Source organism: Nerophis lumbriciformis, linkage group LG11 (genome assembly GCF_033978685.3).
Source record: "Nerophis lumbriciformis linkage group LG11, RoL_Nlum_v2.1, whole genome shotgun sequence".
Classification (NCBI taxonomy): domain Eukaryota; kingdom Metazoa; phylum Chordata; class Actinopteri; order Syngnathiformes; family Syngnathidae; genus Nerophis; species Nerophis lumbriciformis.
In genome coordinates this window covers 22,811,350-22,838,327 of record NC_084558.2, presented here as the reverse complement: position 1 = coordinate 22,838,327, position 26,978 = coordinate 22,811,350, and the positions used below count along the sequence as shown (strand labels likewise).

The window sequence follows — 26,978 nt, the reverse complement described above, 5'->3', positions numbered from 1 at the left end:
CAACTGAGTTTCGTTTTTTTAGTGATATCTGCTGGTGGTGTGCCTCCAGATTTTTTCAATGCAGAAAATGTGCCTTGGCTCAAAAAAGGTTGAAAAACACTGGTTTATTTCAATTATTTTCCTTAATATATGTATTGAGTCTTTAAAGTGTGCTTTGGCCGATTAATCAGGCAAACCAATCAATAGATTACTCCATTACTAAAATAATTGATAGCTGCAGCCCTAGTTTTAAGACTACACTATTAACCAGCATTTCATGGACTTACTTAGTTTGAGCTGTTAAATCACCAAATTGGTTCATTGGAGGGAACATAAATGAATGCAAAGCAGGCTAATGCACCTATATATTCTTTAAAAAGACGTCAGCGCTATCTTGGTAAATTCCCAGGTGGATTTATGATAATTAAAGTTCCTATTGCCAACTAGCTTAAGGCATTAATTATACATTGAGGTGTGTTAAATCAGGGAGCCTGACCTCTATGAAAGCGTGGAATATTTTGACTTAAATATTGCCCTAAAAGCATCTCCCTTGTTCAACTCTCATGCCCTGATATTATATTCTTTAAATATATTTAATAATCACTACCCGGTAATACCCAAGGGAGCGCAAAGCCTTTCTATATTTCAGACTTCTTCCTGGCTTTCAGACCAATCTATTAAATCAATATTAATTTAAATGAGAAATTAGTGAACGAAGCTTGGCTCTTTTCACGTAGGAAGCAGCGCCATCATAACAGAGAGCAGAATAGCTTTACCGTGGACAAGTGAGGTCGAACATTGCACAGTGAATAGATGAACCTGAGGCTGCTCTTCTAAAGCAACTCTCAAATGGGTAATTCTGTGTTTTCTATCTGTGTCACCTGGAAGATGTTGGAAAGGTCTCGGAGGTTGAAGACGTAGTGGAATTTGACTGCAGTGGGGAGGAAGGTTGAGGCAACACACGAATGCAGAGCCAGGGCTAACTGGACCACGGCTGAGCTATTCTTCCGTACAGCGGAGGAAAACCCATCCTTTTGCAGGTGTTGCCACAGGATTGAAGTGTAGATTGTGGTAAGAGCTTCAGCTCCAGGGAAAGAAAGGGCAATGACCGAGAAGTGGCGCTGCAGATAGAGACACAATATAGAAAAGGTAACAGTCAACGAGGGTTGTCCCGATATTTTAGCACCGGGACCAAAATGTATTTCGATACTTTTTAAAATAAAGGTGACCACAATAAATTGTCATTATTGGCTTTACTTTAACAATAAATCTTATGATACATTGCAAATATGTTTCTTATTGCAATAAAACACTTTTGGCATTAAAAAAGATAGTAAACATACTAGATAACTTGTCTTTTAGTAGTACTGTAAGTAAGCAAACAAAAGACTCCTAATTGGCTGCTGACATATGCAGTAACATATTGTGTCATTTCCCATTCTATTATTTTGTCAAAATTATGAAGCACAAGCTGTAGAAAATGGATTATTAATCAACTTGTTCATTTACAGTTAATATCTGATTACTTTTTCTTTTAATAAGTTCTATCTACACTTCTACTCAAATGTAATAATCACTTATTCTTTTGTTGTTTGATACTGTACGTATGTTTTGGGTGATACTTCAAATTTGGGTATCAATCCAATACCAAGTAATTACAGGGTCATACATTGGACATACTTAAAGTTCTCCTGTGTCCAGGGATGTATTTTATGGGTTAATAAACAATAAAAAAGACAAATAATTTTGTGACAATAAAAAATATTGATATAATCATTGTAATATCGACTATGTACGGCTCTTGTATCGTTACTGTTGATGTCTGTGTATGTAGATCCACCCATGGCATTTGTTAACATTCAGAAGCGCAAGCTTGCTGTAAGCAGTTAGCTATTGTGAAGCATGTTTAGCTATTCCTCGTCCTGCAGGGATGATATTTACAAAACAAACATTGTTTATTTTTCACCATGGAGGCAAGGACTAGTGATTTAGAAGTAGCTAAAACACTGTGGATGGATGTTAGCCGCTAGCGAGCTAAGAGTATCGGTATTTTACAGAAGCAGTATAGTACCGTTTTTAATTCATTAGTACTGCGGTACTTTATTACAAACCCTGTTTCCATATGAGTTGGGAAATTGTGTTAGATGTAAATATAAACGGAATACAGTGATTTGCAAATCCTTTTCAACCCATATTCAATTGAATGAACTACAAAGACAAGATATTTGATGTTCAAACTCATAAACTTTTTTTTTTTTTTGCATTAATAATAAACTTAGAATTTCATGGCTGCAACACGTGCCAAAGAAGTTGGGAAAGGGCATGTTCACCACTGTGTTACATGACCTTTCCTTTTAACAACACTCAGTAAACATTTGGGAACTGAGGAGACACATTTTTTAAGCTTCTCAGGTGGAATTCTTTCCCATTCTTGCTTGATGTACAGCTTAAGTTGTTCAACAGTCCGGGGGTCTCCGTTGTGGTATTTTAGGCTTCATAATGCGGCACACATTTTCAATGGGAGACAGGTCTGGACTACAGGCAGGCCAGTCTAGTACCCGCACTCTTTTACTATGAAACCACGTTGATGTAACACGTGGCTTGGCATTGTCTAGCTGAAATAAGCAGGGGCGTCCATGGTAACGTTGCTTGGATGGCAGCATATGTTGCTCCAAAACCTGTATGTACCTTTCAGCATTAATGGCGCCTTCACAGATGTGTAAGTTACCCATGTCTTGGGCACTAATACACCCCCATACCATCACAGATGCTGGCTTTTCAACTTTGCGCCTATAACAATCTGGATGGTTCTTTTCCTCTTTGGTCCAGAGGACACTACGTCCACAGTTTCCAAAAACAATTTGAAATGTGGACTCGTCAGAACACTTTTCCACTTGGTATCAGTCCATCTTAGATGAGCTCAGGCCCAGCGAAGCCGACGGCGTTTCTGGGTGTTGTTGATAAACGGTTTTCGCCTTGCATAGGAGAGTTTTAACTTGCACTTACAGATGTAGCGACCGACTGTAGTTACTGACAGTGGGTTTCTGAAATGTTCCTGAGCCCATGTGGTGATATCCTTTACACACTGATGTCGCTTGTTGATGCAGTACAGCCTGAGGGATCAAGGGTCACGGGCTTAGCTGCTTACGTGCAGTGATTTCTCCAGATTCTCTGAACCCTTTGATGATATTACGGACCGTAGATGGTGAAATCCCTAAATTCCTTGCAATAGCTGGTTGAGAAAGATTTTTCTTAAACTGTTCAACAATTTGCTCACGCATTTGTTGACAAAGTGGTGACCCTCGCCCCATCCTTGTTTGTGAATGACTGAGCATTTCATGGAATCTACTTTTAAACCCAATCATGGCACCCACCTGTTCCCAATTTGCCTGTTCACCTGTGGGATGTTCCAAATAAGTGTTTGATGAGCATTCCTCAACTTTATCAGTATTTATTGCCACCTTTCACAACTTCTTTGTCACGTGTTGCTGGCATCAAATTCTAAAGTTAATGATTATTTGCAAAAAAAAAAAAGTTTATCAGTTAGAACATCAAATATGTTGTCTTTGTAGCATATTCAACTGAATATGGGTTGAAAATGATTTGCAAATCATTGTATTCCGTTTATATTTACATCTAACACAATTTCCCAACTCATATGGAAACGGGGTTTGTAGTACCGATATCCCTATTGCAGAAGTTCGCCTTGCAGGTTGTTGACTAGATGTGATGGGCCATCTTTAAAAGGTCCAAATCCTGCTCCTATTTAAAAAAGTAGATTGGATCGTAGTGGAGCACGATAGTCGTAAGTTTTCTTTAGTATAATACTTCATAAATCTCATGGTTGTGCAAATATGCATTCTTCTCCTCATTGCATTTCTGCCTTACTTCTGCTTCCTTAGGAAGCCCATGAAAAGATAAACAAATCCGAAATAAAACATATTTGGCTGCCACTCAGAAATACGTAACAATCTGTACTGAACTGTGGTTACTGATGTGCAAGCAGCAAGTTGCCAAATGTGGACTTCCCAAGATTGTGACGTGGGAAATTCACAAGATCTTGTTGTAGATCTTGTGAAGTTTGCAAGATTTAAGAGTAGAATAACAAATAAATCAAACAAATTCAAAACACACCATCCTCATAGTATGCCACATCATTAGCTCATCATTGGTTCATGTGGTACAGTGCACATGCAAGTACTGTACCTGCAGCCTTGGATTGATGGTGAAGCTTCCGGCTGTTGGGTTCATACAGGACACATACTGAACCCTTTGTATTTCCTTCAAAAGGAGCTTATTACGGTCATACCTGGTAGTAGACAGAACAACTGTTATCTAATAGCCTTTTAACGCACATTTCTCTCCCCAACCCCGCATCTCAGGAACACCCTTAATTCTGTAGCTTTGAAGCATAGCTCTAGTAGGCTGACCGTGTCTCAGCCCATCTCTGCCTACCTGCGTCTGACACTGCGGAACCAATTTCACAAATGACGATGCAAATTGAGCAAAACCACTTTCATAAGAGGGAGTCATACAACAGGGTTCTCGCATTTTGCATCTTATAGGCTTACAGTAGATGTTATTGGACACGGCCACCGAGGACGAGGACCTTTTCTGAATACAAAAAATGAGGAGGTTTTTAAAACAGTGGCTGTTTTTCTGAATTACTAGGGTATTGCACCCCTCAGTAATTGACACCGTATTATCTTAATGTATCAGTTCAGTCTTTCTATACTAACACATGCATAAAAAACCTACTGAAGCACAAAAACAGGGAACAAACTGAGAGCTGATGTTATATGTGTCATTAAATTCCCTGAAAAGACTGTTTATATACATTTGTTGTAAGTAATTCATCTCCTGCTGATTTTGTTGTGAAGCCAACCCCAAAGATACATTATAAGTATTGGTAAATTCATATCTTTATAAGTGGCTAAACTTACTAAATTGTCAGGAATTCATAACATTCCCTTCTTGCCCCCGCCCACACTGTACAGAACAGTATGTACTTTATCATATTTCCCTACATGAGTACCCTTACCAGTGGTTATAGTCCATGTGTTGGCGTATAAGTGTGTGAGGTTGGACTGTGCCATATGCGTCCACCTCAGGCATATTCAAGTCATCTATGAAGTAAACCAATCTTCTGTTGCCGGGAGGTCCATATTTGCGTCCAGCCTTTTTCTCAAGGGGCCCTTCCAATACAGCTATGAGGAAGAGAAGCATGAAAAATGTAAAACATGTTTTATTCAATTGGGGTGCCCTCTAACGTGAATGTCAACAACATGACAAAACGCCACAGGTTGGACCATATGATGCCATAAATGTGGCGGGAAATGACTGTCTCCATGGTGACAGCCGGAATACATGCAACAACGTCATTTAAATAGGGCTGTCTGCACCACTTTTGCACTTGTTATTAATTGTAGTAGTTGATAGTACATCACCTGCAACACACTCACTATTAGTCCATACAATTTTAGTTTGCACACGCTATTTAGCACTTGTTAAATGGGTTATACTTGTATAGCGCATTTCTACCTTCAAGGTACTCAAAGCGCTTTGACACTTTCCACACGCCGACCCCGTTATTTGGATCTTAGTAGATCAGGCCCTTTGTGTAAGTACAGAAGTGTGCCAATTGCAACACAGCCATATTTCCATATGTCACAAAATTTGTAGAATCATTAAAGGCCTACTGAAATGCGATTTTCTTATTCAAACGAGGATAGCAGGTCCATTCTATGTGTCATACTTGATCATTTCGCGAAACTGCCATATTTTTGCTGAAAGGATTTAGTAGAGATCATCGACGATAAAGTTCGCAACTTTTGGTCGCTGATAAAAAAGCATTGCCTCTACCGGAAGTAGCAGACGAGTAGCGTGACGTCACAGGTTGTGGAGCTCCTCACATCCGCACATTGTTTACAATCATGGCCACCAGCAGCGAGAGCGATTCAGACCAAGAAAGCGACAATTTCCCCATTCATTTGAGAGAGGATGAAAGATTTGTGGATGAGGAAAGTGAGAGTGAAGGACTAGAGGGCAGTGGGAGCGATTCAGATAGGGAAGATGCTGTGAGAGGCGGGTGGGACCTGATATTCAGCTGGGAATGACTAAAACAGTAAATAAACACAAGACATATATATACTCTATTAGCCACAACACAACCAGGCTTATATTTAATATGCCACAAATTAATCCCGCATAACAAACATCTCCCCCCTCCCGTCCATATAACCCGCCAATACAACTCAAACACCTGCAAAACACACTCAATCCCACAGCCCAAAGTACCGTTCACCAGCCCAAAGTACCGTTCACCTCCCCAAAGTTCATACAGCACATTTATTTCCCCAAAGTCCCCAAAGTTACGTACATGACATGCACATAGCGGCACGCACGTACGGGCAAACGATCAAATGTTTGGAAGCCGCAGCTGCATACGTACTCACCCTACCGTGTCTGCGTATCCAACTCAAAGTCCTCCTGGTAAGAGTCTCTGTTGTACCAGCTGTGTTATCCGGCACACCAGTCAAGGGGTGCATTCTACGGCGGGGGTGCGTTATACAGCACGACACCTGCCGCAATACACCGCTTCCCACCTACAGCTTTCTTCTTTGCTGTCTCCATTGTTCATTGAACAAATTGCAAAAGATTCACCAACACAGATGTCCAGAATACTGTGGAATTTTGCGATGAAAACAGACGACTTAATAGCTGGCCACCATGCTGTCCCAATATGTCCTCCACAATCCGTGACGTCACGCGCAGACGTCATCATACCGAGACGTTTTCAGCAGGATATTTCGCACGAAAATTAAAATTGCACTTTAGTAAGCTAACCCGGCCGTATTGGCATGTGTTGCAATGTTAAGATTTCATCATTGATATATAAACTATCAGACTGCGTGGTCGGTAGTAGTGGGTTTCAGTAGGCCTTTAAATGATCCCTTATCAAAGACAAAAAAGAAAAACATAAGGTCTTTTCTCCCGTGGCTCTATAGGCAAAGGCGGTCGTACCCCCTCACCTCAGCGTGTTTGCCCTGCTTGCTACTTTTGTCTTGTTTAACTTTCGTGTAGCCTCTTTTGCACTGATCTACAAAATCTAAACAATGGAATTGATCAACTGGCCTCTTAACAAAATTGACAAGATCTCGGGTTCGGGGGAACCTGTCTGTCCTGTCGCAACAGTTGTTGCTGGACACAAGACGAACCTTTGTGAGAGGAGTGTCGCGCGCCTGACAACCCTTTCAGTTGAGGACGTTGAAGATATCTACCTAATCGGATCCATGACAACAGGACATCTACTGATTAGAGTAAGCGTTGCCCTGGTGCATCAACACCGTTGAAGGTACTTCAAAGCTTCCACAAATGATTTGAGGACGTAGGCAGAGCGGGACTAAATCGTACTGTGGACAACATCTTGGAGACACTGTCTGCTCTGTATGGCAAAGTATGATGAAGTTGAGGACCAGAAATAGACAATTAGAGTGAAAAGTTTAAATGTGTTTTCACTTACTCTAACACAAACACTCTAATCGGGATTGTTTTTCCTGGATGCGATGTGGCAATGTTGTTGCTTCAAGATTCCCCTCGAGGACCGTGCAGCAAAGTCGCATCAAACTCCTTCCGTGTCGTAACATGTTTATGTGTGCTTATCGGCTATCAAGTGTTTTTCTTGGCCTCAGTCTGCCCTCCCCCTAATAGGAGCCCAGTCTGAGATCGACTTTTTTTTTTTACACATCGCCCCACCATCCACTATTTTCCCACCTTTTACAGGATGTCTTAGGTGTCGTTCCGGTTTTGTCACCCTGTACAATGTACGTCTGCTCTTGAACGGGTTTGTGCTGAAAATGAAATTCCGTTGCACTTCTTCAAAAACAATAAAGAGCTTTTTCTTCTTCTTCTTTAAAAATGCCACTACTAATAGTGGAATTCCAGGGATTTTAATAAGGCAAAAGATAATCGACTGAAATTGTCAATAGTTATTGTTTTAAGCGGGGTGTAATTCTAAATGATTTATTATGCTCACACAGGCGGTATTTGTGCTTTCACGTTTCAAGTCTTCTGAAAAACTCAACTTGCCATCAAAGAAACAGAACTTGCATGTTGACTGAGGACTTTCTGTATTTTGTTTCTACATACCGTAGGTCTGTGTTATTTTTTGCCTCATTACTGTGAGAATCCTGCGTGTGACTGAAGCATGAACTATCCAGAACCAGCTGCAGTGTTCCTTAAACAACCATCAGGTAGCATCTGTGAGAAGATAATACTGCATCCTCCCATCTCTTTCAGACTTTTTAAGTCTTATCATGTCAGTCGTGCATTCTTCACTCGCGCTTCAAGTGACAAAAATGAGGCAAAAACTAACCCAGACGTACTGCAACTGTTTGTAATTTAATAAATAAGGAAAGGGCCAAACAAACATAGTAATTAAATAAGAAACACAATATACAAAAACAGAAATATAAATACTGTTTCCCTAAAATACAGCAAAAACTATGAACAATTTGTACCTTGCAGCATTGCAGATGTGGTGTAATAGTTGAAGGGGACATTTTTAACCATGTACTTGTCAGGGTCTAATGATGAAAGTTTGTCTCCAACTAAGACAGACTTTCCGGTCCCAGCATTCCCAACCAGCATGACGGGTCGACGGTGTTCCAGCAGACAGTCCATGAGGTAACGGACTCGGATCGTCTCCACCGTGTGAACCAGGCATGCCTCAATAGTGAACACAGTGTGTGTGAAATCTCAACAGTGAGTAATCAAACAATAGTGCGGGCTACAATAGTACCTGCAGTGGCGTATCTGCATCCATCTGAAACTTGGGCACCATTTTTGTCCAGGGTTCAAACTTCTTGCTCTCTGGGTCGATGAAGTAATCGAAGACCGTGCCCTGAGATGGGAACTTGATGGTTTTGAACTCGGCCACCCACCACTTGCTGAATTCCACTCTGTGGTCGACTAGCTATACTCGCACAGAAACAACAGGGGATTAGTCGATGCAGTAAAATGACTTCCTCTCTGCCTGTGCTCTAAAGTCCTGACAAAAAATGCATATATTTTACATTTGTATTATACAGTATTGTCAAAAATGTATTATAATATGAACTAATATTTTTTTCTTTCTTAATTTAATGTAATATATCAGTGTAAACATCCATCCATATATATATATATATATATATATATATATATATATATATATATATATATATATATATATATATATATATATATATGAATTATTGTTTCTAATGCACTATTTCTTAATTTATACTATTTATTAAATCACAGTTTTTTGTAAAATGTACCGTATGTCCGAACTTTTTGAACAAACTCTGTATCGTAGCTCTAGATCCATGCCTATAATTCACAACGAAGTGGACACAAACCACATGAAACCTATAAAATAGGAGCAGAGGCAGTCTTATCCATCCATCTGTCTGCAGCTTCATAGAGCGAGGCATCATCTGCTGACTGACAGTTCCTGCCTTCCAATTTTTCTTCCAGTTGGCATTGTATCCCTGTATTGCCTTAAAACCCTCAAGTCAATAAAATCACTTAGAATTTAAATGCATCTGTGATGGGGAAATAAAGAGTACATTTGTTCCTACGTGTAGGGGATACCTTTACTGTACGCCGCCAACTGGATTGCTTAGCAACAGCTCCCCACCGCTTTTCTGTTGATTTAAATCCCGTTGTCAACGTGTTCAGCAGGACTGAAGTCCACTTAATTTTAAAGATTGACATCTCTTACTTTCTTGAAGTGCTGGCAATTGTGGTCATTGGATTCTTATCTCTATGCAACCATTTAAAAAAACTTGACATGCCCAGACACTTGAGCAGTACCTGTTCTTGGAACAAGGCTCCCCCAAAGGCCCAGATGGCAGCAAAAACAAAATACAGCTCATAAAGTTCCTTGGCACAGTCTGGAGGGGTATTTTCTTCAGTAAGCAAACACTCCAGCAAGTAGCAAAGCATCTGGACCATACTCTGCTCAGGAATGGGGATAATCTTCTTAAACCTGCACAAATAGAAAGGTCACCATTTGTTAAAGAACAATCCCAGCTCGTGCAGATTTAACATTAAAAAACATGTACAGGCATAATGTGATATAAAATTATGTCCCTATCCTCACTCTATATTATTTACTATATTCCCATATGCATGTGTTCTTTTTTCAATTCTGTAAATACAGGTTTGTGGAGTTAGTTATGTCCAATATAAATGTATTCTACAGGTATCAGCAAAACTAATTAAATGCTTTTTAATGCCAATTTTACTGCCACTAAAAAAAAATGTAATGCCCATGTTCGACCGCATATGGTTTTATAAATATATATATATATATATATATATATATATATATATATATATATATATGTATATGTATATGTATATATATATATATATATATATATATATATATATATATATATATATATATATATATATATATATATACACAATATATACATATATATGCACATATATATGCACACATATATATATATATATATATATATATATATATATATATATATATATATATATATATATATACACACAATATATACATATACATATACGTTAGGTCAGGAAAAAACAGAGGCTATTCCATCCCTACAAGCCTGTATCGCAGGTTTCTCTGCTCTTCAGTGGATTGTATATAAAATATTATATAAAGTATAATTTTTATAAAATCCCCTTGAAATAGCCTCTGTGTTTTTTCCTGACCTAACGTATATTCCGCTCTACCCCGGTATTGAGCACTGTATAACAGATAAACCACAGAAACCTCGACCATACCGTATTTTTCGGACTTTAAGTCGACGTTTTTTTCATAGTTTGGCCGTGGGTGCGACGTATACTCCGGAGCGACTTATGTGTGAAATTATTAACACATTACCGTAAAATATCAAATAATATTATTTATCTCATTCGCGTAAGAGCCGAAGAAAATGTAATCGTCACACACACGCCAACCAATAAGAATTTGGCGGGGGCGGGTCATGGCAGAAGTGCATTGTGGGTCATGGAATGCTAACTGCTTTATGCTATACGCTACTGCCGGAGCTATTAAAATGGATCACATCAACATTGGCGGTAACTTATAAAAACTGAGAAGGACTGAACTAAAATGGCACCGAAAAGGAAATCATATACTGCAGATTACAAGCTGGACGTAGTGAAAAATGCAGTAGAGAACGGCAATCGAGCAGCAGAAAGAAAAGACGCTAGCGGCGCATACCAGAGGCGACACCGGGGAGGAAGATTTCATGGGATTTAGCGATCGGGAGTGACAGATTGTTTGGTAAACGTATAGCATGTTCTATATGTTATAGTTATTTGAATGACTCTTATCATAATATGTTACGTTAACATACCAGGCACGTTCTCAGTTGGTCATTTATGCGTCATATAACGTACACTTATTCAGCCTGTTGTTCAGTATTCTTTATTTATTTTAAATTTCCTTTCAAATGTCTATTCTTGGTGTTGGATTTTATTATATAAATTTCCCCCAAAAATGCGACTTATACTCCAGTGCGACGTATATATGTTTTTTTCCTTCTTTATTGTGCATTTTCGGACAGTGCGACGTATAATCCGGAGCGACTTATAGTCCGAAAAATACGGTACATATACATATACATATATATATATATATATATATATATATATATATATATATATAAATATATATATATATATATATATATAGCGAATTAGAATTGGCTTGCAAGACTGTTTTATCTGAGAATGTATTTTTCTGTAGTAACATCCGGTGTTCTGACTTCGTGCACGGGCATAGACAATAGCCAATTAAAAGGTTCTGTCTGTCAGTCATCACATCACAGTGTACTTTCAATCAAAATTATTAAAGGGGAACTGCACTTAAGCTTTCAAAATAAACATCCAGCTACGAAGGTCCTGAGCAGTCCTGAGTTCAATCCCGGGCTCTGGATCTTTATGTGTGGAGTTTGCATGTTCTCCCCGTGACTGCGTGGGTTCCCTCCGGGTACTCCGGCTTCCTCCCACCTCCAAAAACATGCACCTGGGGATAGGTTGATTGGCAACACTAAAATTGGCCCTAGTGTGTGAATGTGAGTGTGAATGTTGTCTGTCTATCCGTGTTGGCCCTGCTATGAGGTGGCGACTTGTCCAGGGTGTACCCCGCCTTCCGCCCAATTGTAGCTGAGATAGGCTCCAGCGCCCCCCGCGACCCCGAAGGGAATAAGCGGTAGAAAATGGATGGATGGATGGACAGTTCTGAATTAGTTGATCAATATAATATACCCAGAAGTCATTTTTTGAATTATTTCTCTTTAAAACATGCTGAAAAAATGCATATCCTCTGAAAGTATGACTTATGATAGCCACAAACTGGAGGATACGTTTTTTAATTAGGATACAATTTTAAAAACTAGTTAAACGTTTTCATGGAATAATAATCATACTTGGAATGCAATCGATGCATGTTTTTGGAAATGGATGATTGATTTAAACATTTTAGAAAATTACATTTCATGGAATTATATTTGGAAAAATGCCAACAAGCCCTTGAGTTGCATTAGGAATAAACTGAGTCAGTTTAACATCTTGACTGGGTTGTATTTTACACCCTCAAAGTCGTTTAAAATGGGTACATTAGAGAGCAAGTTATGTATAAAGTGTCAGGCAGCTCAAGGAAGTCATTCATTTATTGAGGGACCGCGACCTTGAAAGGGACAAGTGGCAGAAATTGGATGAATCGATGGATGTCAGAGAATAAGAGTTGTGGTCTGTTGTGAGAATTGCCTTATTTGACCATCCAAGGCCACCGTAGGTCATGTGAGGCGCCTGCTAATGTTAGCTAAGTAAGCACATGTGTGTTGAACTGGAAATAAAAGGTTTGCGTATGAAACAAGCGCGGCTTACTCATTAACATGACATGGTCTCAGAGTTCAGGACTACACGCCTACAGTGACCGAAGAATGGCAAAATTTTGGGCCTCCGAGCCTTTTGGTTTTTGCCATCCAGCAGAGTGTCCGCTATATATATATATATATATATATATATAGATACATACATCCATCCATCCATCCATTTTCTACCGCTTATTCCCTTCGGGGTCACGGGGGGGCGCTGGAGCCTATCTCAGCTACAATTGGGCGGAAGGCGGGGTACACCCTGGACAAGTCGCCACCTCATCGCAGGGCCAACACAGATAGACAGACAACATTCACAATCACAATCACACACTCGGGCCAATTTAGTGTTGCCAATCAACCTATCCCCAGGTGCATGTCTTTGGAGGTGGGAGGAAGCCGGAGTACCCGGAGGGAACCCACGCAGTCACAGGGAGAACATGCAAACTCCACACAGAAAGATCCCGAGGCCGGGATTGAACTCACAACTACTCAGGACCTTCGTATTGTGAGGTAGATGCACTAACCCCTCCTCCACCGTGCCGCCCTAGATACATACATATACTGTATATATATACACATACATACACATACATATCTATACATACAAACATATATATACATATACATACATACAAACACACATATACATACATATACATACAAACATACATACATTATATATATATATATATATATATATATATATATATATAAATATATATATATATATATACACAGGTATATATATATATATATATATATATATATATATATATATATATATACAGGTATATATATATTTATATATATATACTCTTAATGCTTTTTAATGTCCTGCAGAAACCTTGATATACCAAAATGTATGGTCTTTTAAGTAAGGGAAGCTCATTTTCCGCACCTCTTTAGAATATAATAGAATACTTTGTCAGGTAGCGCATGACAGTACACGAGTACAGTCTCCAATAACAGTTAAAATAATGAATCTTGAAAAATGCTTAGGCAGTGGTTTATATTTCAACATCGCTGATTCGCTTATGTTGCTGTCCATCAAAAATGGATTCAACCTCAGACAGATCATCTAATCATCAAGCGGAAGCTCAGCGTCCAAGGCCAAGACCACTTTCCGTACACTTCCAGAGACGCTTTGCGTCCAATGGGCGGGACAAAGACAAGCATTTTATCCAATGGCTGTCCAGTTTGGCTGCAGTGGAACAAGCCACTCTACGCTCCCCCATTGGACGCTTAGCTTCAACGCTGTTTAATGCACTGTGACGCGACCACAATGAATGACAAGACAGTTGCGTCAGCTGTCGCAGAGATAGCTTATTCTAAACAAAAGTTGAATGCCTTCTAACGCATATTAAGTCAATTAAATGTAAACACAAAGTTACATATTTGAACACTTATTTTTGACACTTCAGAGGAAGCTAAACGTCCCTTGCAGTCTTAGAGCAATTGGCACACTTCCTACCAATCTAGTGATATCTACCCCAAAAGGTCATAATTGTGAAAGCTATATAAGGTATACTGCACCTTAATCGCAGAGCATCCAGACATGTTGGAAGGTACTTGTCAAACAGAATGGTGAGGTTAGCCTTCTCTGATTGCACCTCCCTTTTGTCAATCCAGCTGGACACCAACGGGTTCCAGCCAAGGTCTGTTGGGTTTATGTAGAGGATTCCTGGAGAGAGGGGGTAATTCGACAATGGGACAATAAGTATTTGATTCCTTGTTGATTTTGTAAGTTTACCCTCTTTACAAGTCCATATTTTTAGTAGGTCCATTGAAACGGAGAGACAAGATGTAAAAATATTCAAAAAAATTAACATTAAATAATGGTTATGTCAAGATTGTTGTTGACGCTCTATTGCCAACTCTAAAGTGTCTGCATTTTGGAGTTCAGTCCAAGTACCGATACTAACCTATGACAGATTTTAAATGAATTTGTTCTTGATTGAGTATAAATAAGTATTTGAACCCAAAGCAAAACCTGGCTTAGTACACGGTGAAGAAACCCTTGTTGAGATTGAGGTCAGAGGCTCCTTGAATTGTAGTTGGTCATCAGGATTGCAAAATTCTAAGAAGGACTTTGGTCAGAGAAACAGATCCATAGTGGGTCTTGTTAGCCTCATGTCTAGCATGTTCTGGCTACTAACACATCAAGTCCACCTAATGCCAAATACCTCAATGTTGGTCTTATTTGACCATGCCTATTCTCCCAAGCCTTGTTTGAGTCATTCAGGTATCCATTGTCAAACTTCAAATAATACCTATACTTGTGGACCCTGCAGACACTGAAAATCTCAATCCATTAGAGCAAAGTGTGTTACAAATTATTTTTTTGATGAATGTGGTCCCAACTCCCTTAACATTATTAAAGAGTTCTTGTAATTCCGGGCTGGTCACTGACCTTTCTTTCAATCATCATTACCCCACCAGGTAAAATCTTACATGGAGCTCCAAAACGAGTGCAGCTAAAAGTTATCTTGTATTTATTATTGTATCCACACTTTGGGAGTCAACATATTTGCTGTTAGAAGGGAATACAATCCTTAGATATCAGATGTGATATCGTGTCATATGGACCTGCATGCCGTACCAAACAGTGCTGTGCCCCACAGAGCAACACGCTTGCTGCTGGTGTGTCTGTGATGCCACGGTGTGAGATTGTTTCCAAGATTGTCCTTTGGATTATAAAAAAAACAATTTGCAGTATGAACGTTAAGCACTGCAAGTCAGGGGTAATGTGTCCTCTTTCAATATTTCTGATCCAAACGCACAGCTTAGTCACCTGAAGTCACACGCAGCGTTTATGTAGCCAAATAATGATAACAAGCAATCGACGGTAGTGACAAAAAACTACTCAATCTATACCAAGTTAAAATGGAAACAAGATACAACAAGGATGAGAGAAAAGAGGAAGGGAGACAATAAAAGCCTATATGTGACAGCGTCAGAGAATGTTGTGTGTCAATGTCTATGTCAAAACCAATTAACACTGCCTAAGGAACAAACAATATCAGTTAAGCATAAAGACTAAGGTTGTCAAATGAATATATTTTTTTAAACAGATTAATCACATTTTAGAATTTAAATTAATCGATTCTTTGTTTGCATATTTAAAATTTGCTCAAGAAAAGATCCAAATACAAAATGTTTTACTTGAATGCATGTCATTTATTTGCACAAAATGTGGTAATAGTTTTATCTAAAGTTCATTCAGGCTATATTTTGGAGTGACATTTGCCAGCAAGCACGCCAGTTGGCATCTCCTCACTCATTTCTGTACTGATGTATGCATTGATCCGTCTGTACAGCATTTAAGGTAAAAGAGCTTGTACGGTCAAACTAAATTGCATGACTAACATAATTGTATTCATGATTAATGCAATAATTTTTGTGATGAATCAAATTAGTTAACTTGTTAATTTAGACAGCTCTAATAAAAACAAACATGTAGAATTGTGGGATTTCTAACACCAGTTTATAACGGTATTATATTTCATGGTATGATTTGTTTCAGACATGCTTAACAATTTAACATGTCCAAAAAGGAGTAAGATGAAGCAAAGCTTATACTGCATTTAGTATGGATGTAACAGTATCAAATCTCACTGTATGATGTCATCACGGTATTAAAGCTACAATACGGTATTACTGAGGTGTATGTCTAAAAAAAAAGACTTAAAAATGTTATAGAGTGTAAAATTAAGTCGCAAGAATGTTTAGGATAAACACACTTGCTGTAATCGAACACAAATATAATGCTAAAATGTTCTAATCATATTTATAACAACAAACATACATTTTTAAGTGCAAATAATTGTGAACTGTTTCAAGCAAATATTTAAAAGAAAAACTTACAGTTGCGTTTTTTTAAAGTGACAATGTAACATCCAGTGTAAAACAATAATGTGTATTTAAGTGTCTTTCAACTTTTACTTTCTTAGAAGCAGTGTCCTCCACAGTGGACATGTTTATATCAGTCTGGAAAATGCTCGTACCCAACATTCAAAGCTAAGTGCTATTTTAACTAACAATTTAACTTTTAACAATGGAAATACCACATAAGCTGATGTTTGGCTTTGCTAGCTTCCTTTTCTGGATGACAGCATATAAGATGGCGACTTGTCCAGTGTGTACGCTGCTTTCCGCCCGAGTGTAGCTGGATAGGCTGCAGCCTCGTCGCAACATTAAGAGAGACAAACGGTGAAAAATTGATGGATTTAGCTCACCCTCCTTATATTCAGGATCAAAAATATAATGTTCTGGACCATCACATGTCCCAAAGTAATCGTGATTGGCTCTCACAAAGACTGCATGATTTGCTTTGTTGTTGGCAGGGTTTGCGGTTTCTACCTCTACATCACTCGACCACGTGACTGGCTTCCTCATTATCTCTAAAAATGGCTTGGGAATCTCCGTGAGATTGATATTATATTGATCATATGTATTTCGGTGTCATACATCATATATATATATATATATATGATATGATAATAGTTTCAATATAGATTGAATATATATAACATAGTAGAATCTTTCTGCTTAAAGTGCTCCATGCCTTTTGGACAATAACTTGTATACAAGGTAGCTAAACAGCAAGAAGCAGCCAAATATGCCTGAATCTTTTCACAATGACAGCGTACCTAATGAGCTGACCAGCATTTGACGCAGCAATCTTCTTGAAAGAGGTGAGATTGGTACACTTGCGTCTTGTATGTTATCCTTTGGTCTAGTGATCACAGATCATATATCTATCTGTACATGAATCTACTTGAAGCCAAGGTTTCTTACAAATGTGGGGAATGAGGTTGGAAGGCACCTTGTTTCACTTGAACTGAAACTTCCACAGCACTCCGATGCAAAGAAAATAAAAGTTTATTCAACTTAACTTTATCAACTAAATAAGAGTCATCGAAATTGGTTTTTCAAGCAAATCAAAACACTACAGGAAGAAACTCTGTAGCTTGGTTCCCAACTAACTCATCAAACTAAAGTGCATCCGTTGCTGCTCACACTGGCTTCTACTCGCGCCCGTACCCACCATTCAAAGGTAAGTGCTATTGTTCTATCTGTGTGCTTCTAATTGTTTTACAGCTTTCTTTCTTATCGAACTTACAAAGTACCCACTCTTTCTGTTTCCCCGCTTCGATTTCAGCTAGCTAGCTGCTAGACTAGCAAAGCGAAACTAGTCGTGGTCCGAAGCAACTCCAAGGACAGCAACAACTCAACTTGGTGAAAGAAATAACGTGAGTATGGCTGCCTGTTCTTTGTGCACCCATTCTCATGTATCCATGAGCCCTGCTAAGGGCTGTGTCCGCCAGTTAGAACAGAGAAACTATGTGACACATTTGCTAGCGTTAGCTGTAGCAAGCTGACTAGCCCAGTTTGTAGTAGCTTTAAACGGATTACAAATGACAATGAATTGGTTAAGACACATAACAGATTCAGCACTTTAGCTAGTCCTACACCCTTTTCTACTGGACACCACACCTTAGTCATAGGCAGGGGTCCCTAAACTTTTTTGACTCCGGGGCCGCATTGGGGTAAAACAATTTGGCTGGGGGCCGCGCTATATATATATATATATATATATATATATATATATATATATATATATATATATATGTCACGTTATCAATGGTAAAATGCATTTTTAGACAATATGATTTGCCTGAGTGGCTAGGAGACTGCAGAAAATGGACTAGTAAGGACAAATTAAAAAAATTTAAAAAATTAAAAAAATTACTTGGGACTTCCCGCGGGCCGGATTTTGGACGCTGGGGGGCAGTATCCGGCCTGCAGGCCGTAGTTTGGGAACCCCTGGTCATAGGGGACTCCATCACCCGGAACATACAGCTTAGTAAACAAGTCACAATTAAGTCTATTCCTACGGCTCGAACACCCGACATTGTAGCTAATCTTAGGGAGCTGACTCGCAACAGGCCTAGCAAACACGTACGATAGGCTAATCGCATCACTCGCTGCTCGAACATAGTTGTACATGTCGGATACAATGACACTAGGATGAGACAGTGAGAGATTACAAAGAAGAACGTAACTAGGACTTGAAATCCCGCCAGAAAGATGGCTCGGGCCCCGTGCCTGCGAGAGACAACGATGATTGGTACAGCAGATTAGTCTCCTCTTTAGTTCTTGTCCTGTGCTATTATTTTGCAGTTTTCACTTCCTGTTTTCTTGTTTCCAGCAACAGCTTCATGCCTGCCTTTGAGCGCTAGTTCCCGCACCTGTTTTCTTTTTTTAATCGAGACTATTAAAGTTGTGCCGATGCTTTCTTTCTTTGTTGGGACTGATTGTTATGTATAACAAAATAAACTCTTCTCTTGTCGCACGTCTTGCGCATAAGTTTTTGCTGCGTTCCAGCATTCTGTAGCCTGTTTTAGTTTCGTTGTGCATTGTCTACCTGTGCTTCAGATCACTTCCCAGCTGCTCTCTCCTTTCCTTTATTTTTTAATCTTTACATTAAATATTTTAAAGTACCAGTGGAGTGGAAAAACACTTCCAAAGTGTGCTAATAAATAGATATAATCAAAATAGTATCAATCACATGGAGATTCCCGAGCCATTTTGAGAGACAATGAGGAAGCCAGTCAAGTCATCGCGTGACGTAATGGTAGGGACTGCAGAGCCCTTCCCCACCAAAAACAATGCAAATTGTGCAGACTTTGTGAGAGCCAGCAACAATTACTTTGGCCAAAATTATGATCCTGATTTTTTATCCTGAATATAAGAAGGATAATCTACAAGTTTTAGAATGTCCGCTAAACAAATCCAGCTTCAGTGAAACACTATAGCATCATGTAGCAGTATTGCTAAGTGCTAAACAAGAAATACAAACTACAAACATAATAAAACGATAGTTTACTGTACAATTTCTGCTCTTACTGTAATGACGACTGATATGATGTCCATATATCTTTCCGTTTAGATGAACAATGAATCATGATACACATGAAGGGTTAACAAGGAAGTCTCCCTGCAGACACTGCAGTCTTCGGTTGTGTGTGCTTGTCTCCATCTCTGACTGAATGTCACAGATGAACAACTTCTAGATTTATGGTTAAATCCTCCTAATGTCTAGACGAGAGGCATGATTTATAATCTAGAATAACTTTGAAGAACAGCATCTGTGCCGGCTCAGAGTAAAGGCAGTAGAGGGCTACTTAGCTGTCTGTATCATTGCACCGCTGAGAAATAGTTAATCTGTAATAGCGCTTATAATAACAACATCGCTAATATTTGGTTACTATTCAGGTAACGATATGTGTAAAGAGTATTGTTGACAAGTTTCGGATGGTTATTTAGAGGGTTTTGTAGGTGAAATAGAGAGCCCTCATTGAATACATTGTTAGCTGACTTTATTGTATTTATTTATTTACGATTTAGAATGCATACAAAAAGAAAAACCTACGTGTTCATGTCTTATATAGAGATTGTGAATGATAGACAGCACATCTATCTCTAAATTTTGCATATTTCTAGTATGACTGATCTGATACTGTGGTCAGAGTGCATAAGCGCTCACATTGTGACGTCAATCTCCGAAATAGCCAAAGGTATTCGGAGCGGAATATTCAAAATGGCAGTTCTTGGTCATCGGCCTTGAAGGCACAGTTCTGAGCTCGCAGTAGTGACCGCATTTCAGCTGTCATCCATGGGTTTTCGTTGTTGAACACCTTGATCTGTTTATCTACTGGGACATTGTCTGTGCAGGCCTTGTTGTAGAACAGCACAGTCTCAGTGTATTCAGCCGGCCTGACATTAGTTTGAGGGAAAACTGCTGCATGTATCAGTATTGGTTGATATCCATTTTTATCCATGTCGGAAATTAAGTGTTGGGCAATTTTAGCATGTTGGATATCAGTAAGAAAAACAATATCAGCCCAAAATCAGCAGGGAATGGAATACTTTTTTTTAACTATATATACTTGCACCTGTATTGGTTTTACATAATTAAAGGTTATAATTAAAAACGGTGCTGTTGATTCATGATTGTCCCACCTACTTGACTGACACACTCAGTTCATTTAGGATGAGTGCAAGAGCCAAAACCAGCGGACTTTGGGCAAAAGTCCTGAACAGGATGCCAGGAATCCCAATCATGGTGTAAATGGGATATTAATGTAATTTGTTACCATGCCAGCTGCATAAAACTTAGCTAATGGAACAGCTACACAGCCAAAGGCCCCACAGTATCCTACTATAAAGATCTGGGCCAATATATCAGTATGAAAATACCCTAGTCTCTTTCTTGATGTACAGTTACTTCATGTTATTAATGACTGTCGTCTCTTTGGTCTTTGTCATGTAAACATTTGTTTTGCAAGACTAATTTTCTTCACTACACAACGTGTACAAAAATTATGAATGATCAATAAAGAGCCTTGAGTCTTTGTAAATATTATATGTATAGAAAATAGCAAGGTGGCGTCCTTATTCTGGTGAGCTGAATGTCTTATTTAATAAATCTAGTCATGTACTGGTGATGTAGATTAATGCATTATCCAATTCTTAACGACTTATTGCCTTGTTGATTTATTGGGCGTATAACTGCAAACAGTCATAGTTTCTTTTAGATATCGAAAACAATAGCAGAATATATACAACACCTGCTCTAGACACAGTTGCAGGGGTAGCTGTACGCAGATGGTTGATCTCAAAGAGCAGTCTCATAGTGGAGTTCAGCGGGATCCGCTCATTACTGGCCAGTGTCAGAACCTAATAAAAAAATACAAGATCAGATTAAATGATTCAACTCTCATTAAAAATGCTTTTAATTTCCAATGTTTATTAACTTGGAGTAGCTTGTAATAAACAAAAACAGTTTGAATAGGTCAATGTGTCTAATATTAAGAGTAAGGGGTGTAACAGTACAGTATTTGTATTCAAAGTTTTTGGTTAATGCGGTGTAGTGATTAAAAGAAAGGAACAGTGCACTTCCACGTGCCCGAGGAGTGTGCTGAAAGAAGACGAAAAGACGAGGCGTCCACATAGAAGGGCAGACCAAGGCGGTTCCAATACTGTAGTGTTCCCTCACCACTTTGCAGTGCACTTTTTTTTTATAGTGTATGATGAGCAGAGGTGGGTAGTAACACGCTACATTTACTCCGTTACATCTACTTGAGTAACTTTTGGGATAAATTGTACTTCTAAGAGTAGTTTTAATGCAACATACTGTAGCGGCTAGCTACGGGGTGTTAGCCAATGGCTTTGGCTGGGGGGCGGGACTTCCGGGGAAGTTAGGGAAGTGACGTTGTTGACAGGAAGTGTCAGTTCGAGTTTTGCCGGGAAAGAGGGGAGACGCACATTGGAGCTGTTGTGTGGTTACATTGCATCTTATATAATAAATACGAGACAAACGAATAAGTCTATGAGCCTACGTTCCTGGGAATATTACACTGGTGTCAGAAGTAAAACCGGCGTTTTTCGAAAGAGACTTTGTCGCGGTAAGGACACGCTGCGTACCGCGCATTAGCCAGTTAGCTTCAGTCTGTGAGTTAGCTAGGACCGCAAGCGTTTAGCATGTTTAGCTACGGTGAGCATAAGTTTAAAGTGGAGCGGGATGACGCTGTTTTGGAGCGGGTGACCGTCGAACAGCCGCCCTCCTGCTCGCACATGAGCGGCTCGTCGTCCCGTGGAGATGTAAAGATGTCGCCGCTGCCGCCGCCGCCCGCAGCTTCCCCGCCCGGCGCGCCCCCCCCACCGTCTGCTGCCTCAGTGAAGACGCCAAAATTTGCCGGTGGATCAGATTGGGAGGCGTTCCACGCTCAATTTGAACTTTTGGCGGACGCTAGAAGGTGGGAAGCAAGGGACAAAGCGTTGCAATTGGCTTTGTGTCTGGAGGGAGAGGCTCTTTCGTGCCTCCTGCTGCTGGATTCTGAACAACAGCGGTGCTACGCAGCCCTGGTGGGGGCGCTCAAGAGGAGGTTTGGGAGATGGTCTCAGCCAGCGCTTTTAAAAACTGAACTGAGAGGGAGGTGCAGGAAGCCTGGCGAGCCTCTCCGGGGGCTCGCTAATGACATTGAGGGCCAGGTGCGCCGTGCATATGGTCACCTGCCTGCTGATGCACGGAATGAGCTCGCAACTGACCTGTTTGTTGGAGCCATTACTCCTCCTGACCTGCGCGTGCAGGTGCAGCTTCAGCACCCGAGGTCCCTGCAGGAGGCACTGGAAGCTGCTGTTGAGAGGGAGATGCTGGGGAGTGCAGCTGCAGCCGGGGAACTGGAAATGAAACCCCATCCAGTGAGGACGGCATCGTCACACACGTCTAGTGACGGGGCTCCGGCTTGGGCGACAGAAATTACCGAACTACTGAGGTCGGTGACTCTGCAAAGTCAACGTGGCCCGCGCCCCATGCAGGTCTGCTGGGGATGTGGCCAACCTGGACACTTTCGCAGGGAGTGCCCTGCCACTCGTCGTGAGCCGGGAAACGGCGCCGGGCCCGCATAGTCAGGGGTATGCGGGCCCCTACGTCCACCGCGGACCCTGTCTCGCCAGCCCAGGCTCGTCAAGCAGTGGAGGGAGCCCATCAGCACAGCCAGGGGGGAGGGGCTCCATCCCCCTCAGAAGCAGACGACGACTCGCCTTCTGCTCCTTCTTCTCGCTTTCGGTCACCCGGAGGAGCCCAACGACACAGCCAGGGGGGAGGGGCTCCATCCCCCCCAGAAATAGATGACAGCAGTGTGCCACCTATGGCGGTGGGCTGGACACGGGGGGGGCAAAGGTGGGGGCTCCTGCCATGTCGCTGTATCTGTCCAGGGGGTGCCTACCGTGGGCCTGGTGGACACGGGGTCATCGGTAACGCTGGTAAGACCGGACGTTCTGCCCAGCAGTACACCACTTGAGCCCACAGCAGTACAGCTACGCACAGTCACGGGCCAGCTAGCTCCTATGGTGGGGAAGGGGTTCCTGTGGTTGTGCGTGGGGGGAAAGCGAGTTCGCCATCTAGTTTGGGTGGCAGACGTGCAAGACTGCTGCATCTTAGGGCTGGACTTCCTCCAAGTCACTGGGTGCCTGCTAGACATGGGGAGGGGTACACTTAACTTCCCGGGGGCCCTACAGTTGCCATGGGTACCCTAGTTTCCGGGACCCTGCCCGTTTCACCGCATGCCTCTACAGTCTTGTTGCCTCACACCACACCTAGTTACTACCCCTGCCCTCTCCCTGTCTCCCTTCAGCCAATGAGGGGGGAGACAGAGCTGTGTATTACCCGGGGATGGCAGCCCTGGGCATCCCTACCCACGGCCCCCCACCCGCAGCCAGCACCCCCGGTCATGGGGGGAGGGGTGTGGAGGGAGGAGTATGGGGACTTGGAGAAACAGCAACAGGAGCAGCTGAAACAGCTGCTGATGGAATTCCAGGGCAGCTTTGCAATGAATGAGAGTGAAGTGGGAAGAACCCACTTGGCAGAGCATGTCATAGACACTGGCTTGGCGCGGCCCATCAAGTGCCACGCGTGCCGCATTCCCCTCGCTCGACAGCAGGTATGTGACAAGGCCGTAGATGACCTGCTGCGGGCCGACTTTATTGAGCCGTCTGAGAGCCCCTGGGCGGCACCTGTGGTCATGGTCGCGAAAAAGAAGGCTGGTGATTGGCGATTCTGTGTGGATTACAGACGGCTGAACGAAGTGACCACAAAGGACTCTTACCCCCTCCCCCGTATTGATGAGTCCCTGGACCTAGTTTCCGGCTCCTCGTGGTTCACCACTCTGGACCTTAAAAGCGGATATTCTCAAGTACCCCTTTCTCCTGAATCTCGCCCTAAACCCGCCTTCTGTACCGGCCGGGGCTTGTGGCAATTCAAAGTCCTTAGTTTTGGACTCTGCAATGCCCCCGCCACTTTTGCCCGGCTTATGGACAAAGTGCTGGCTGGTATACCCCGCCAAGAGTGCCTGGTATACCTGGACGACATCCTGGTACATGGGCGTTCTCTTGAAGCAGCCCTCGGGTCCCTGAGTCGAGTCCTGGAGAGGATTCGAGCAGCGGGCCTTAAACTGCACCCTGACAAATGCAGTTTCATGCGGCGAGAGGTAACCTTCTTGGGACATGAGCTGGGTGCCGATGGCATCGGCCATGGGCGAGAAGGTGCGGGCTGTGAGAGACTGGCCTGTCCCTCGGGACCAAGGACAGCTGAAGAGCTTCATCGGGCTTGCCTCTTACTATCGGAGGCACGTGCGGGGTTTTGCTACAATCGCCGCGCCCCTATATCGATTGCTGGAAAAAAGCAAAGACTTTGTGTGGTCCGAAGGGTGCCAGGAGGCATTCTGGGGGCTGAAACGGCCCCGGTACCTGCCCCACCTGACCTCACCCTGCCCTTCTTACTGGACACTGATGCCAGCGGAGTGGGGGTTGGGGGGGTACTTGCACAGCCGTGGCAGGAAGGGGTGAGGGTAGTGGCCTACTTCAGCCAGAAACTCACAAAGTCGGAACGGAATTACTGTGTCACCCGCCGAGAACTCCTGGCAGTGGTGCTCTCTATCAGACACTTTAAATATTACCTGTGTGGCCTCCCCTTTGTGATTAGGACTGACCACTCTGCCCTCCAGTGGCTAATGACTTTCCGGGAGCCGGAGGGGCAGGTCGCCAGGTGGTTGGAAGAGCTACAAGGATACCACTTTGAAATAGAACATCGGCCAGGTACTCGCCACTCCAACGCGGACGCGCTCTCTCGCCGGCCGTGTGCAGCAGACGGATGTCGTTACTGCGAGCGCAGGGAAGCTCGGGAACAAGAGCGGCGGGCAGAGGGCGCCGAGTGTGCGGCCGTCAGTCAGGCTGATAACGTTGACTGCAGGGAACTACAGACTGTAACGAATGCTGATTGGAGGCACGTGCAGGAGGAGGACACAGACCTTCAGCCTGTCTTGCAGTGGGTGGAGGCTCGGCAGCGCCCACCTTGGGAGGCGGTGGTACCGTTCTCCAAGGCTACCAAGGGCCTGTGGGCCATGTTTGACTCACTGCGGGTGTCCCAAGGTGTGCTGCAGCGGGCATTTAAGGCCGCGGCCACGGGGGAAGAACAATGGCAGGTGGTGGTGCCAAAGGGACTGCAAGGGGCGGTGCTTAAGGCAGTGCATGGGGGAGGTGGGTCTGGACATTTCGGGGTCGCCAAAACACTTAAGCGGCTGTGACAGGGGTTCTATTGGGGTCGGCAGAAGAGAGATGTGGAAGACTTCTGCCGCCGCTGTGACCCCTGCGTTGCCCGCAAAGGCCCCACTGGGCGCTCACAGGCACCGCTCCAACAGTTCCCAGTGGGGTGCCCCATGGACAGGGTGGGGATTGACATTACAGGGCCGTACCCACGGTCTGACAAGGGGAACCGCTACGTCCTTTCCGCCATAGACTATTTCACCAAGTGGCCTGAGGCATACGCCATTCCCAACCAGGAGGCAGAGACCATTGCCGATGCCCTGGTGGAGGGCATGATAGGTCGGTTTGGCGTCATGGCGTCTTTGCACAGTGACCGAGGCACAAACTTTGAGTCCCGGGTGTTCGCGGCCTTGTGCGAGCGCCTGGGCATTCACAAAACCCGCACTACCCCATTGCACCCTCAGAGTGATGGGTTAGTGGAGCGGTTCCACCGCAACCTGGGAGACCAGCTCGCCATTGTCACCTCCCGCCACCAGCGTGACTGGGACCAACACCTACCACTGGTGCTGATGGCGTGTCGCTCTGCTGTCCAGGAATCCACGGGGTGCACACCGGCACTTCTCATGCTAGGGAGAGAGATGCGCACACCAGCAGAGCTGGCCTTTGGCCGCCCACCGGATGCCCCGGCCTTCGCTGCAGGGCCAGAGTACGCCAGGAAACTACAAGACCGGCTGGACTCAGCCCACAGTTTCGCTCGGGAGCAGCTGCAGGAAGCTGGTGTAAAACAAAAACGCTACTATGACGTGACGACCCGAGGGAGGGACTTCGCGCCAGGCGAGTTGGTCTGGGTCTACAACCCGATTCGGAAGAAGGGCCGCAGTCCCAAGCTGGACAGCAAATGGACAGGACCCTGTAAGATACTCCAGAAGCTGGGAGAGGTTGTGTATCGTGTCCAGTTCCCCCCCCCCC

General features: G+C 42.6%; 1 protein-coding gene across 1 annotated transcript in view; it reads right to left on the bottom strand.

Moving 5' to 3' along the window:
* The window catches only part of dnah9 (dynein, axonemal, heavy chain 9), a 366,284-nt gene that overhangs the window by 256,054 nt on the left and 83,252 nt on the right, over positions 1 to 26,978 (bottom strand). The window contains exons 16-23 of the mRNA XM_072914095.1: positions 21,536 to 21,644; positions 14,436 to 14,583; positions 9,838 to 10,012; positions 8,780 to 8,953; positions 8,499 to 8,706; positions 5,021 to 5,186; positions 4,186 to 4,288; positions 861 to 1,100 (exon numbers count right to left, since the gene is read on the bottom strand). Of these exons, the coding sequence (XP_072770196.1) occupies positions 861 to 1,100; positions 4,186 to 4,288; positions 5,021 to 5,186; positions 8,499 to 8,706; positions 8,780 to 8,953; positions 9,838 to 10,012; positions 14,436 to 14,583; positions 21,536 to 21,644 (1,323 nt within the window). The remainder of the gene's footprint in view (positions 1 to 860; positions 1,101 to 4,185; positions 4,289 to 5,020; positions 5,187 to 8,498; positions 8,707 to 8,779; positions 8,954 to 9,837; positions 10,013 to 14,435; positions 14,584 to 21,535; positions 21,645 to 26,978) is intronic.